Source organism: Bubalus bubalis, chromosome 16 (assembly GCF_019923935.1).
Source record: "Bubalus bubalis isolate 160015118507 breed Murrah chromosome 16, NDDB_SH_1, whole genome shotgun sequence".
NCBI classification, from domain to species: domain Eukaryota; kingdom Metazoa; phylum Chordata; class Mammalia; order Artiodactyla; family Bovidae; genus Bubalus; species Bubalus bubalis.
The window spans coordinates 77319705-77334737 of record NC_059172.1 but is presented as its reverse complement, the minus strand read 5'-3'; the positions used below and the strand labels follow the sequence as shown (position 1 = coordinate 77334737).

The following is a 15033-nucleotide window of genomic DNA, read 5'->3' as shown; positions in this document are numbered from 1 at the left end:
AATTTTACTAAAGTCATTACAAAAGGCTATTAAATTCTTTCTTACACTTGTGCTGTTAAAAGGCTGTCCTCTCATAGCCACTTGACGGCAAGTGTCAAAAGGCTTCTTGGGGAATGTCAAATCACGGAAGATGGACTTTTGAGTGAGAAGTATGAGAGAGAATAAACTATGCCCACACAAGTTCTAAAATGGGTATTTTCAAACTTTTCTTCATTATTTTGCCTTTTTTTATCTCAGACCTTCTCTGAAACAACAAGTAAGGCAATCAAAACCCTCAACAGGACTTCACTCATGAATACAGAATTCCCTTATTGCCCCAACATTGAGAGACACCGCTGAGGGCAGAAATATAGATCCCTGAAACACCATGAGCTAGTAGGCCAATCTCCATCTCCACTGCTTATGAAATACGGTACCATACTCCTCGGCCACTGTTTCTTGGTTTTCTCCCTTTATTCTGTCATCATATTAAATCTCAACATCCTGCTCATAAAACATCCAAATGCCAAAGCTCAGCCTTCTTAATTTCTAAGGACTTTCTCTTTACGCAGCTATACCTTAAGTTTATCACTATGCAAACCAGCGCCATGGCCAAGTTCACTGTTTCAACTCCCCCTCTTGACCACAGCTTCCTTGTCTCTCCTGTGATCCTAGTGTAGCCTTCAATACAATTAAGCCATCATGCTTGCCCTCTCTGCTTCCTAAGGCCATCAGTATCCTCCTGCCTCAATCATCACTGTACTCATATCATTATATATATATACAAACCCACGGCCCTGTAATCCAACACCACGTCTTCTAATCCAACCACCCCCTGAACCCCTGACTTCCCAACTATTCTTACCACTCACAACCCAGGGCTCTGGATACTGTTAGAAATATCTGTGAAAACATGGTCATTAATCTTTCCTGGACGTACTCACGATGTCTAGCTTCAGCGTCTCTTTATCCCTAGGCAGGAGTCCCTCTCCTCTTGTAGAAACTGTTCCTGGCTGTTCTAAACTATTTCTACTAACTCCTCTCTCAGCAGATGACCATTTCTTCCTAACAATATTATCTATCTGTCCAACCAACCAATTTACTGTCCAAAGATCTGTGTTTTAGTCAATCCTCCTCCTTTTTGTCCCAGCTTTCCCCCTGATGTTTGCAGGCCTCCCCTCAGTGCAATAAGAACATTCTCTAGGCTCATCTTCCTCTTGCAAGCTACAACACACTTTCACATATTCTTTATACATTTTCTAAAATTATAGCCCATGCTAGTTGACTTGAGGCAGGAGACAGATGGGCCTCCAAGCTAAGAAGCTGGAGTCTGTCCCCTGTGGACAGATACTCCAAATAAGCAGGAGCTCGAGAGAAGCTGAGCCCTGCCCAGATAAGAGATAAAAAACCCACATATTCTTCATTCTCGAAGTCAAGAAGACTTTCCTGAGCACGTACGCACAGAAAGGCTCCTTGGAGGTCAAAGAGAGAGGGCATCACCTCATAGTAAGTGATGTCGACCTAGCCTTATGCTGCTTCGCAAGACTCCATCCTGGCTGAGAGACACGTGCACACATGGGAAGATCTGAGATATACTAAATGCGGACTCAGGACCAGGCAGAACAAGATGACTGACCAAAAGAGACCCAGAAGAAACACCGCATCAAAGTGACCCCAACTACCACAAGGGCGTGGCTCTCTCTCTGAGTCTACCAGTGTATCTAACCATACACACTCTTCTTCTAATAAACACTTTGTTCACTACTTTCCATCTCTGTGTGGAAATTCCTCTCTACACAGCTGGCAGGCCAGGGCCTTGTCACTGGTGCCTAGTGGTCTAGTGGCTAGGATTCAGCTCTCACTTCTGTGACCCAGCCTCAGTCTCCAGTGGTAACCGAAATCCTGCTTCAAGCTGCTGCAGGCTGAGGCCACCCAAGATCAAACTCATAACTCTCCTCAACTATTTGCACAAGATTTAACTTGCTCAATGCAGAACCCCAACTAACACAGGAGTTAGGGGCACAGTGGAATATCCACGTGCAACTGATGGTTGGCCCTCCACATCCATGGATTCAGCCAACAGTGAATCATATAGAACTGCAGTATTTAATATTGAAAAAAATCTGCACATACCTGGACCCATGCAGTTTCATCCCATGCTGTTCAAGGGTCAACTATATTTTCCTGGCTCCCATGTAATTTCCAACTTTTTTTTTTTTTCACGTCTCCTTAACCATTCTTTCCCACTTCCATCATCAGCTTGTGATCTGAGCCATAAGTGCACATACTACCCACAAGTCTCCATGGTACTTGAACTTCTACTGTGAAGTTCAGAAAATCAGAGTGAAGATTATACTTAAAGCATTTGAAAGTGTCGAGTCACCTCCACAGACTGAGCCAGAGTGAGTCAGTCTCCCACAGTGACTGATCTCTACCTAGATTATACCGCATGGCTGCCTCTCTGATGGGACTAGACCTAGGTAGGCTGATGTTTCCTGATAAAATATGGTCACCCTTCCTCCACAACATTTCTTCCTCGATCGTATCTCCCCAACAGAGCCACCAAATTAATCTCTTGTAAATCCCACATTGATCCTCTCCTTCTATCAAAAAACTCTAGCAATTTTCCCACAAACTATAACACACAACTCAAGCACTCAAAGGCAGGGCTGGCTCAGTCTCTGTGGGGTCTTTGAGTGCTGGTGTGCAAAGGTTTTGTTTGAGCCCTCCAAGCTTCTCTGGCGGGTATGGCGTTTGAATCTAAATGTGATTTCGCCCCTCCTACCATCTTGATGGATGAAGCAAAAGCTAGAATCCAACAAGACTGTTGAAGCTTGGCTGGAGGAAGCATAAGCTAGAATCAAGATTGCTGGGAGAAATATCAATAACCTCAAATACGCAGATGACACCACCCTTATGGCAGAAAGTGAAGAAGAATGAAAGAGCCTCTTGATGAAAGTGAAAGAGGAGAGTGAAAAAGCTGGCTTAAAACTTAACATTCAGAAAACTAAGGGAGGCTGTCCTAAGATGGTGGAGGAATAGGACGGGGAGACCACTTTCTTCCCCACAAATTCATCAAAAGAACATTTAAACGCTGAGTAAATTCCACAAAACAACTTCTGAATGCTGGCAGAGGACATCAGGCACCCAGAAAAGCAGCCCATTGTCTTTGAAAGGAGGTAGGAAAAAATATAAAAGACAAAAAATAGAGACAAAAGAGGTAGGGATGGAGCTCCGTTCCGGGAAGGGAGTCTTAAAAAGAGAGAAGTTTCCAAACACCAGGAAACACTCTCACTGCCGAGTCTGTGGCATGCCTTGGAAGCACAGAGGGCAACATAAGAGGGAGGAAAAATAAATAAATAATTAAAACCCACAGACTACAAGCCCAACAGTAACTCCCCCAGCAAAGCAGCAGCGCAGATGCCTGCACCCACCACTAGCAAGTGGGGGCTGGGCAGGGAGGCCCGGGCTGCATTGCTTAGAGTAAGGACCGGACCTGCATGACCCAAAGGCAATCTGAGGGAACTAACTTGGGCTAGCAAACCAGACTGTGGGATAGCTACCACGCACAAAGCCAGCCCTAACCTAAGACACCACCAGGCCATGCACAGAACAAAGGACTGAACAGAGATAGCTGGCTGCAGACCATCCCCCTCCGGTGACAGGCAGCCAGAGCCAGAAGAGGGCAATCGCAGCCCCAGAGAGACATTATCTAACAAACTGCAAGCAGGCTTCTTTGCTAACTAAGACTTCTTGGGGTTCTGGACAGTCAACATCCACCTGAGAAGGTGCGCTGGTTGTACACCCAGAAAACTGAGGGGCAGGGACGGGGGAGGTGATAAGTCGCAGCGACTGCGCTCGCCAAACACCTCATCACCTGAGCTGCTCGGACCTCGGAAGGGCACAAAACACAGGCCCAGCCGAGTATGCGACTCTGAGGGCTACCCGAGTGCCTGAACCTGAGCAGCTTAGACCTGGTAGGTGCATGCAGCCCAGGGCCGGCCTCGGACGGTTCCTGGAGGAGCAACCTAGGGCCTGAGCAGTGTGGAAAGGGATGGCACATGCGCCGTGAGCGGGAGCAGGCCCAGTGTGGCTGAGGCACTGTGACCACACGCCAGTGTTATTTGTTTGCAGCGTCCCTCCCTGCCCACAGCACAACTGAACAAGTGAGCCTAAAAGAAAGTGTCCACCACCACCCCATTTGTGTCAGGGTGGAAATCAGACACTGAAGACACCAGCAAACAGAAGAAGCTAAAATAGAGGGAACTGCCTTGGAAGTGACAGGTGCAATAGATTAAAACCCTGTTGTTAGTACCGACTACATGGGAAGCGGCCTATAGATCTTAAGAAATATAAGCCGGCCCAAGGAACTATTCAAAAATAAACTGACCCCACAATACCCACAACAACACCAGAGAAAGTCCTGATATATTTTTACTATTTTTACGATCATTCTTTTTTTTTTTCTTTTTTTTAACTTTTTAAATTTTTAAGTCCTCTATTACTCCTTTAATTTTCACTTTTATAACCTACTATTACTTTGCAAAAAAAAAAGACCCTAGTTTTTAAAAGCAAACTTCATATATACATATATATATTATAATTTTTGTGACTTTGTTTTTTTTTCTCTTTCTTTTTTTTTCGTCTTTTCTTTAATATTGTATTTTTGAAATTCTAAACTCTAGATTTTTAATCTGTGCTTTTTGGTATTTGTTATCAGTTTTGTACCTTTAAGAATCCAATCTTCAGTATCCATTTTAACTTGGGAGCGAGATTACTGGCTTGACTGCTCTCTCCCCCTTTGGACTCTCCTTTTTCTCCACCAGGTCGCCTCTGTCTTCTCCCTACCCCCTCTCTTCTCTACCCAACTCTGTGAATCTCTGTGTGTTCCAGACGGTGGAGAACACTTAGGGAACTGATAACTGGCTGCATCTGTCTCTCTCCTTTTGAATCCCCCCTTTTATCCTCCTGGGCACCTCTGTCTCCTTCCTCCCTCTTCGCTTCTCTGTATAACTCCAAGAACATCTCTGAGTGGTCCAGTTGTGGAGTGCACATAAGGAAGTGATTACTGGCTAGCTTGCTCTCTCCTCTATTGATTCCACCTCATCTCATTCGGGTCACCTCTAACTCCCTCCTCCTTCTTCTCTTCTCCATGTAACTCTGTGAACCTCTCTGGGTGTTCCTCACTGTGGAGAAACTTTTCATCTTTAACCTAGATGTTTTATCAACAGTGCTGTATAGAAGGAGAAGTCTTGAGACTACTGTAAAAATAAGACTGAAAACCAGAAGCACAATAATAGTGGGAGACTTTAATACCCCACTCACACCTATGGATAGATCAACAAACAGAAAATTAACAAGGAAATACTAACTTTAAATGATACAATAGATCAGTTAGATCTAATTGATATCTATAGGACATATCACCCCAAAACAATGAATTTCACCTTTTTCTCAAGCGCACACAGAACCTTCTCCAGGATAGATCACATCCTGGGCCATAAATCTAGCCTTGGTAAATTCAAAAAAACTGAAATCATTCCAAGCATCTTTTCTGACCACAATGCAGTAAGATTAGATCTCAATTACAGGAGAAAAACAATTAAAAATTTCAACATATGGAGGCTGAATAACATGCTGCTGAAAAACCAACAAATCACAGAAGAAATCAAAATATGCATAGAAAGGAATGAAAATGAAAACACAACAACCCAAAACCTGTGGGACACTGTAAAAGCAGTGCTAAGGGGAAAGTTCATAGCAATACAGGCATACCTCAAGAAACAAGAAAAAAGTAAAATAAATAACCTAACTCTACACCTAAAGCAACTAGAAAACGAAGAACTGAAGAACCCCAGGGTTAGTAGAAGAAAAGAAATCTTAAAAATTAGGGCAGAAATAAATGCAAAAGAAATAAAAGAGACCATAGCAAAAATCAACAAAGCCAAAAGCTAGTTCTTGAAAGAATAAATAAAATTGACAAACCATTAGCCAGACTCATCAAGAAACAAAGGGAGAAAAATCAAATCAACAAAATTAAAAATGAAAATGGAGAGATCACAACAGACAACACACAAATACAAAGGATCATAAGAGACTACTGTCAGCAATTATATGCCAATAAAATGGACAACGTGGAAGAAATGGAAAAATTCTTAGAAAAGTACAACTTTCCAAAACTGAATCAGGAAGAAATAGAAAATCTTAACAGACCCATCACAAGCATGAAAATTGAAACTGTAATCAGAAATCTTCCAGCAAACAAAAGCCCAGGTCCAGACAGCTTCACAGCTGAATTCGACCAAAAATTTAGAGAAGAGCTAACACCTATCCTACTCAAACACTTCCAGAAAATTGCAGAGGAAGGTAAACTTCCAAACTCATTCTATGAGGCCACTATCACCCTAATACCAAAACTTGACAAAAATGCCACAAAAAAAGAAAACTACAGGCCAATATCACTGATGAACATAGATGCAAAAATCCTTAACAAAATTCTAGCAATCAAAATCCAACAACACATTAAAAAGATCATATACCATGACCAAGTGGGCTTTATCCCAGGGATGTAAGGATTCTTCAATATCTGCAAATCAATCAATGTAATACACCACATTAACAAATTGAAAAATAAAAGCCATATGATTATCTCAATAAATGCAGAGAAAGTCTTTGACAAAATTCAACATCCATTTATGATAAAAACTCTACAGAAAGCAGGAATAGAAGGAACATACCTCAACATAATCAAAGCTATATATGACAAACCCACAGCAAACATTATCCTCAATGGTGAAAAATTGAAAGCATTTCTCCTATAGTCAGGAACAAGACAAGGGTGCCCACTTTCACCACTACTATTCAACATAGTTTTGGAAGTTCTGGCCACAGCAATCAGAGCAGAAAAAGAAATAAAAGGAATCCAAATTTGAAAAGAAGAAGAAAAACTCTCACTGTTTGCAGATGACATGATCCTCTACATAGAAAACCCTAAAGACTCCACCAGAAAATTACTAGAACTAATCAATGAATATAGTAAAGTGGCAGGATATAAAATCAACACACAGAAATCCCTTGCATTCCTATACACTAATAATGAGAAAACAGAAAGAGAAATTAAGGAAACAATTCCATTCACCATTGCAACGAAAAGAACAAAATACTTAGGAATATATCTACCTAAAGAAACTAAAGACCTATATAGAGAAAACTATAAAACACTGGTGAAAGAAATCAAAGAGGACACGAATAGATGGAGAAATATACCATGTTCATGGATTGGAAGAATCAACATAGTGAAAATGAGTATGCTACCCAAAGCAATCTATAGATTCAATGCAATCCCTATCAAGCTACCAATGGTATTTTTCACAGAGCTAGAACAAATAATTTCACAATTTGTATGGAAATACAAAAAACCTCGAATAGCCAAAGCAATCTTGAGAAAGAAGAATGGAACTGGAGGAATCAACCTGCCTGACTTCAGGCTCTACTACAAAGCCGCAGTCATCAAGACAGTATGGTACTGGCACAAAGACAGAAATATAGATCAATGGAACAAAATAGAAAGCCCAGAGATAAATCCACGCACCTATGGATACCTTATCTTTGACAAAGGAGGCAAGAATATACAATGGAGAAAAGACAATCTCTTTAACAAGTGGTGCTGGGAAAACTGGTCAAACACTTGCAAAAGAATGAAACTAGAACACTTTCTAACACCATACACCAAAATAAACTCAAAATGGATTAAAGATCTCAACGTAAGACCAGAAACTATAAAACTCCTAGAGGAGAACATAGGCAAAACACTCTTCGACATACATCACAGCAAGATCCTCTATGACCCACCTCACAGAATATTGGAAATAAAAGCAAAAATAAACAAATGGGACCTAATTAACCTTAAAAGCTTCTGCACATCAAAGGAAACTCTAAACAAGGTGAAATGACAGCCTTCAGAATGGGAGAAAATAATAGCAAATGAAGCAACTGACAAACAACTAATCTCAAAAATATACAAGCAACTCCTGCAGCTCAATTCCAGAAAAATAAATGACCCAATCAAAAAATGGGCCAAAGAACTAAATAGACATTTCTCCAAAGAAGACATACAGATGGCTAACAAACACATGAAAAGATGCTCAACATCACTCATTATCAGAGAAATGCAAATCAAAACCACTATGAGGTACCATTTCACGCCAGTCAGAATGGCTGCAATCCAAAAGTCTACAAGCAATAAATGCTGAAGAGGGTGTGAAGAAAAGGGAACCCTCTTACACTGTTGGTGGGAATGCAAACTAGTACAGCCACTATGGAGAACAGTGTGGAGATTCCTTAAAAAACTGGAAATAGAACTGCCTTATGACCCAGCAATCCCAATGTTGGGCATACACACTGAGGAAACCAGAACTGAAAGAGACACGTGTACCCCAATGTTCATCACAGCACTGTTTATAATAGCCAGGACATGGGAGGAACCTAGATGTCCATCAGCAGATGAATGGATAAGAAAGCTGTGGTACATACACACAATGGAGTATTACTCAGCCATTAAAAAGAATGCATTTGAATCAGTTCTAATGAGGTGGATGAAACTGGAGCCTATTATACAGAGAGAAGTAAGCCAGAAAGAAAAACACCAATACAGTATACTAACGCATATATATGGAATTTAGAAAGATGGTAATGATAACCCTGTATGCAGGACAGCAAAAGAGACACAGTTGTATAGAAAAGTCTTTTGGACTGTGTGGGAGAGGGCGAGGGTAGGATAATTTGGGAGAATGGCACTGAAAAATGTATAATATCATATATGAAGCGAATCGCCCGTCCAAGTTCGATGCATGATACTGGTTGCTTGGGACTGGTGCAGTGCGATGACCCAGAGGGATGGTATGGGGAGGGAGGAGGGAGGGGGGTTCGGGATGGAAAACACGTGTATACCTGTGGTGGATTCATGTTGATTTATGGCAAAACCAATACAATATTGTAAAGTAATTAACCTCCAATTAAAATAAATAAATTTATATTAAAAAAAAAAAAAGACAACTAAGATCATGGCAAATAAATAGAGAAAAAGTGGAAACAGTGACAGATTTTCTTTTCTTGGGCTCCAAAATCACTGTGGATGGTGACTGCAGACATGAAATTAAAAGACACTTGTTCCTTGGAAGAAAAGCTATGACCAACCTAGACAGCATATTAGAAAGCAGAGACATTTCTTTGCTGACAAAGGTCTGTCTGGTCAAAGCTATGGTTTTTCCAATAGTCATGTATGGATGTGAGAGTTGGACCATAAAGAAACCTGAGCATCAGAGAATTGATGCTTTTGAACTGTGGTGTTAGAGAAGACTCTTGCGAGTCCCTTGGACTGCAAGGAGATCCCACCAATCAATCCTAAAGGAAATCTGTCCTGAATATTCATTGGAAGGACTGATGCTGAAGCTAAAGCTCCAATACTTTGGACACATGATGGCAAGAACTGACTCATTTGAAAGACACTAATGCTGGGAAAGATTGAAGGTGGGAGGAGAAGAGGATGACAGAGGATGAGATGGTTGGGTGGCATCACCAACTCAATGGACATGAGTTTGAGCAGGCTCTGGGAGTTGGTGATGGACAGGGAGGCCTGGTGTGCTGCAGTCCATGGGGTCACAACAAGTCGGACATGATTGAGTGACTGAACTGGTAACAAAAAATAAAAATAAAACTTCTTAGCCCAGCTCTTAAACCCTACATATTCCGCAAACTACCAACCAATCTTCTACTACTACCTTCTAAGAACCTTCTGCCTTATTCTACAAATGTACACAGTACTTTCTCACCCTGTGGCCCCTGCTCAGGGTCACTTACATAACTACCATGCCCTAGTTGTGTGATCTCCCTCAACTCAGACAATGCTCTCTAGAAGTCAGGGCCACCTTAAGGACACTCTCCTCAAACTGCACTTCCTCATCCGTGGGCAAAATGACACCAAACTGTGCTGGTTTCCCAGCACATTTAATTCACAGCCTGACTATTTTATGTACGTGAATCTCAACAAGGTGGTGAGGCCAGCAATATCAAAGATGATGTTTTAAATAAGCCTGTAATCCTCATTGTAACTGACAACCAACATTTTTATCTCCATCAACACTTATTCATTATGTGCCAGGTACTTAGACAAAGCTTTACAATGATCCTGTGGACTATATATTACTATTTTTCCCATACACAAATGGGCAGCCTGGTTCATAGACAGGGGCCTAATGGGTACAAAACTATCTCTGTGATTTGTATTCTTAATACATTTATATTAGTGATAAATGTATTCCTAATAACTATGCTCTGATCCTATTTATTAGTTTATTAGTTAATCTGTCAAAGTAGAAAGTTTTCCTGTTCTTCCCAGTCAAGCACAATCTTCTGAGCCTTCAAGACCCAATTCAAACGTCACCTTTTCAGAAAGTCTCCTTATTACACCCTGGCAAAGTTAGTTGCTCCTTCTGAGAACTATCTTTAATCCTTGTAATGTGTCTTCACTACAACACTAAGGTTATTTAGCAGACTGCTCAGTTAGAATGGGTTTCTTAATGGCAGTTTGTTCAATACTTTAATTTTCAGAACAATTAAATGGAAAGTAAAATGAATGAAATTTATATCTACTGGCCAAATAAAACAAAAAGAAATGGTATATCTTATTAGCAATATTTGATCATCATACTCACAAATCTTTTCTGTATTATTCAGTACGTGTATCACATTATAAAATGAGTTATGGCTGAGTGTAATTCAGAAGACCTATTCTTCTTTTCAATATGTTCAAACAAAGCTTTATTCTTTAAGAAATGGGGAAGAGACTTACCAATCTTCTCCTTTCCTCTTCTACTGCGATGAGTAGTCTTGCGAATTCTTTTAGTGACTGAGCTATTTAAAAGATAATTGCACAAGAATAAACATTACAATAAAGATACTCATAAATTTGTATATATTCTGTGGTTTTATGTTTTTATAAGCACAAGACAGTATATACAATGGATTTCAACGACTAAAAGTTATAGGTAAGAAATGGCTACAAACTGAAGCTTAGCACATACCAAGTATAATATTTGTTCTTCATAAGCACTAGGGAAATATAGTTTATAAATTTAATAAATAAAATTTACACATTAACAAACAAAAGTATTGTACTGGAATCACTTCTAAATAAAATTTTTACAAATAATAAATTCATTAAATCTGAACGCACCATCTATAAGAAGCAATAAATCCAGTTCTATTTGGATGTATTATACTTAGTTAAAGTGAGTAAAAGCCACTCGGTCGTGTCTGACTCTGCGAATCCATGGATATACAGTCCATGGAATTCTCCAGGCCAGAATACTGGAGTGGGTAGCCTTTCCCTTCTCCAGGAGATCTTCCCAACCCAGGGATCAAACTCAGGTCTCCCACATTGCAGGCAGATTCTTTACCAGTTGAGCCATGACGGAAGCCCAAGAATACTGGAGTGGGTAGCCTATCCCTTCTCTAGTGGATCTTTCTGATGCAGGAATTGAATCGGGATCTCTCGTATTGCAGGTGGATTCTTTACCAACTGAGCTTTTAGGGAAGCTCATTATACTCAGTAGCAGCTAGTAATGCAAAGTCTCCTACTGACTTCTTTCTAGAAGCTCAACATGTATAAATACTTAGAAATGGATTCTGTATTCTGTCTTGCTGTATTACTCTCATATCCAAGGTACTTTAGACCTTCGCTAGTCGGAGTGGTCAGAGAATGACCAGCATCAGTATTTTGGGAGCTTGTTAGAGATACAGACACTCAGACCTCATCCCAGAATCTGCATTTTAAAAGGATCCTCAGGTGATTCCTTTATACATTAAAGTTGAGAAGCATTACTTTAGAAAACTATCTGAAACTGTATTGCTGTGGTTTGCAAAGTATTCAAAAACTATGGAAGGACAAACAAAGAAATTAAAAAAGTGACAACAGCATATTCTTTAAAAATGCACAGAGCTGTGAAAGATGAATTCATCCACATTAATATGAATTATTAAGTAAAGTCAGAATGTTTGGAGTACAAAACTAACAAAAGAAATAGTGAATGCAAATTTTGTTTTGATTTAAGCTAGACCCTTCCCATCTATGTCTTTATTCTTTAGGCTCCCACCTCTTTCTTCATCCACATTAATAGTGAAAATACCATGAGACCAGAAGTTTGGTAATTCTGGCATAAAGTCTATAATAAAGGCAGGTGAGTAGTGATAATAAATCAAGAGTCTCATCAACAAAACTTATTGAATGCTTATAAGAATGCTTTCTATTCAAGAATTTAAAATTACAAACTTGGATTTTTTTTCTTTCTCTCTTCTCAGAATTACTAGGTTTACATTAACTAAACTGGTTTGAAATGCTACCTCTATGATAACTTCACACTGTATTTTATTCAGTTACCAGGACAGATTAATCTAATAAACATATGAATGGCCTTAGAGTTAAGTGTAACTTTTTTAAGTGTTTAGAAAATGTGATTTTCATTTCTGCAAAAATACCTTTAAAATATTATAATACGATACAACTCAGTTTTGACAACAATAAGCTGAAGAGAAAAACATTTTATTAATACAAATAGACGATTTTAACTGGTGTGTGCAATAACATATTATATTTTTGTAACTTCAGTAAAAAAACAAACAAACAAAAAGGATCCAAACACCATCTGGCAACTATCTACTGCCAACTGAAGATCTGTCGAAGAATCTGGAAAAACAAGCCCCATGAAAGTTTGGATGGTGAAAGGTAATGTTATAATGCCTACAGAGAAAGAAGCCAAGAGACACTGAAGGCAGCAGGCACTCCTGAGGTGAGAAGACAAGAGGAGATATAAAGAGTGGTTCAAAGTCTGAAAAGAAGCACTTTTACCCCCAGATTTTTAACTCAATGTCTCCCAAACTTTTTAATAAGTATCAAAAACATACAAAAACAAAGAACCTTACCCTCATATGCTTCTTTTTATCGAAAGCTATTGGGTTAACACACTCTACTGAAACACAGGAACAAAACAAGAGCAAAGGATATGAATTCTAGCAAAAAAAAAAAAAGCAAATGAATTCTCAGGACAATACAAAACTATTCCAGAACAACAGTTGTGCCAAACTTCCAAAGGCTTTTGTCTACATTGGGGCAACAGATTAGAAGCTCCAGGAAAGATCTCCAGAGAAAGAAAACAAAGAACTGATCAATATCCTGACACATCTAAATGCAATGAGAAGAAATTTACATTCCTTTTTTTTTTTAAAGAAAATTCAAAGACAATTATAGTTAATGATCAAAAATATTCAGGGGGGAAACATTCCAGAAAGCTCAAAGCTTGAATTTGCTACATGCAATGTCACCCCATTCTAGTACTCTTGGCTGGGAAATCCCATGGGTGGAGGAGCCTGGTAGACTGCAGTCCATGGGGTTGCTAAGAGTTGGACACGACTGAGCGACTTCACTTTCACTTTTCACTTTCATGCATTGGTGAAGGAAATGGCAACCCACTCCAGTGTTCTTGCCTGGAGAATCCCAGGGACGGGGGAGCCTGGTGGGCTGCCGTCTATGGAGTCGCACAGAGTTGGACACGACGGAAGCAACTTAGTAGCAGCAGCAAATGTTTACATAGCATTTACACTGTATTAGGCAGTATACGGAACATAGAGATGATTTAATATAGTATGGGATGGTATGCACAGGTTATATGCAAATACTATAAGGTTTTACATAAAGGACTTGAGCAGTCAGGGAGTCTGGAATCCGGGAGTACCGGAACCAATCCCCTCCAAATACCAAGGAACAACTGTATTGACTCTCGTGAAAGCAAAGTGATACAGCTAACACTATCAAAATAGTTCAGATAACAGAGTTGTGAGTAATATGTACTAAGTCACTGAAATATAAACACTGACAGAGTCATTAAGAACAGGATACCACAAAAACTGGTTAAAACCAACTAACTCCAAGATGGCGGAAGATTTAGCTTTCAGGGGACTCTGAGCCTCATTATACATGTATTGTAATGAATTAGCATGCTAAGTGACACACCCACAGGTGCCATGACAGTTCTGAAGCCAAAAAGCAAGCAGCGGCCCAATTCCTGGAAATCTCCACGCCCTCCCCCAAATAGTTAGAATAATCCTGCCCCTTGTTAGCCTACGAAATTACCCAGCCTTATAAAACTAACCACTCCACATTTTGGGGCAATCTTGCCTTCTGAAACAGACCACATTCTGCCTGTGGAGTGTGTATCTCTCAAAGTAAATGTGCTTTCATTTAACTAAGACTTGCTCTTGAAATTTTTCCTGATGGAAGCCAAGGACCCTCACTCAGGGACCTGTCCAAGACCCGGGGCATAACCATCTTCTAGCACCCCATTCTCCTGCAATAGTCCTTCTGTGGAATTAGTGGCAGGGACTGGTAGAAATGGAGATTGTTTGTTTCTGTTAAGCTGAAAATAAATCTGTAACTTCTCAAACAAAATTGCAAATAAAAATGCTTTACCTCCCTACTAGCCAACACCACAAGCAGGCACAGACCAGGTATTATTAATTTTCTCAAAGGGTTAAATAAATATCTAGCACACCAAAGCCTATCAGCAGGTATTTTTGAAACACATGAGACAATAACTTAATGTTAGACTGGCAGGGGTACACAGTGTGTGTGTATTAGTCGCTCAGTCGTGTCCAACTCTATGAACCCCATAGACTATAGCCACCAGGCTCCTCTGTCCACAGGATTCCCCAGGCAAGGATACTGGAGTGGATTGCCAAGCTGTCCTCCAGGAGATCTTCCCAACCTGGGGACTGAATCCAAGTCTCCTGCACTGCAGGCAGACTCTTCATCATCTGAGCCACCAGTGATACTCCAGAAACTCCCAATTGGTCAACCCAGAAAACGTTCACCACCCCATGTAGCATGCCCTAGTAGTCCTGGGGTGTATTTCAGGATGATGAACTCAGAAGTCCAAAGGCTTCCCCAAGGTAACTACTACTCAAAAACTGTGGAGTTGTCTTAAATCAGATTTTGGTTACAAG

General features: G+C 40.2%; 1 protein-coding gene across 2 annotated transcripts in view; it reads right to left on the bottom strand.

The window, feature by feature from the left end:
* The window catches only part of ARHGAP42 (Rho GTPase activating protein 42), a 348684-nt gene that overhangs the window by 214550 nt on the left and 119101 nt on the right, over window positions 1-15033 (bottom strand). For both annotated transcript variants that reach the window (XM_045163011.1, XM_045163012.1), the window contains exon 3: window positions 10829-10890. In XM_045163011.1, coding sequence (XP_045018946.1) covers window positions 10829-10890 — 62 coding nt within the window. The remainder of the gene's footprint in view (window positions 1-10828; window positions 10891-15033) is intronic.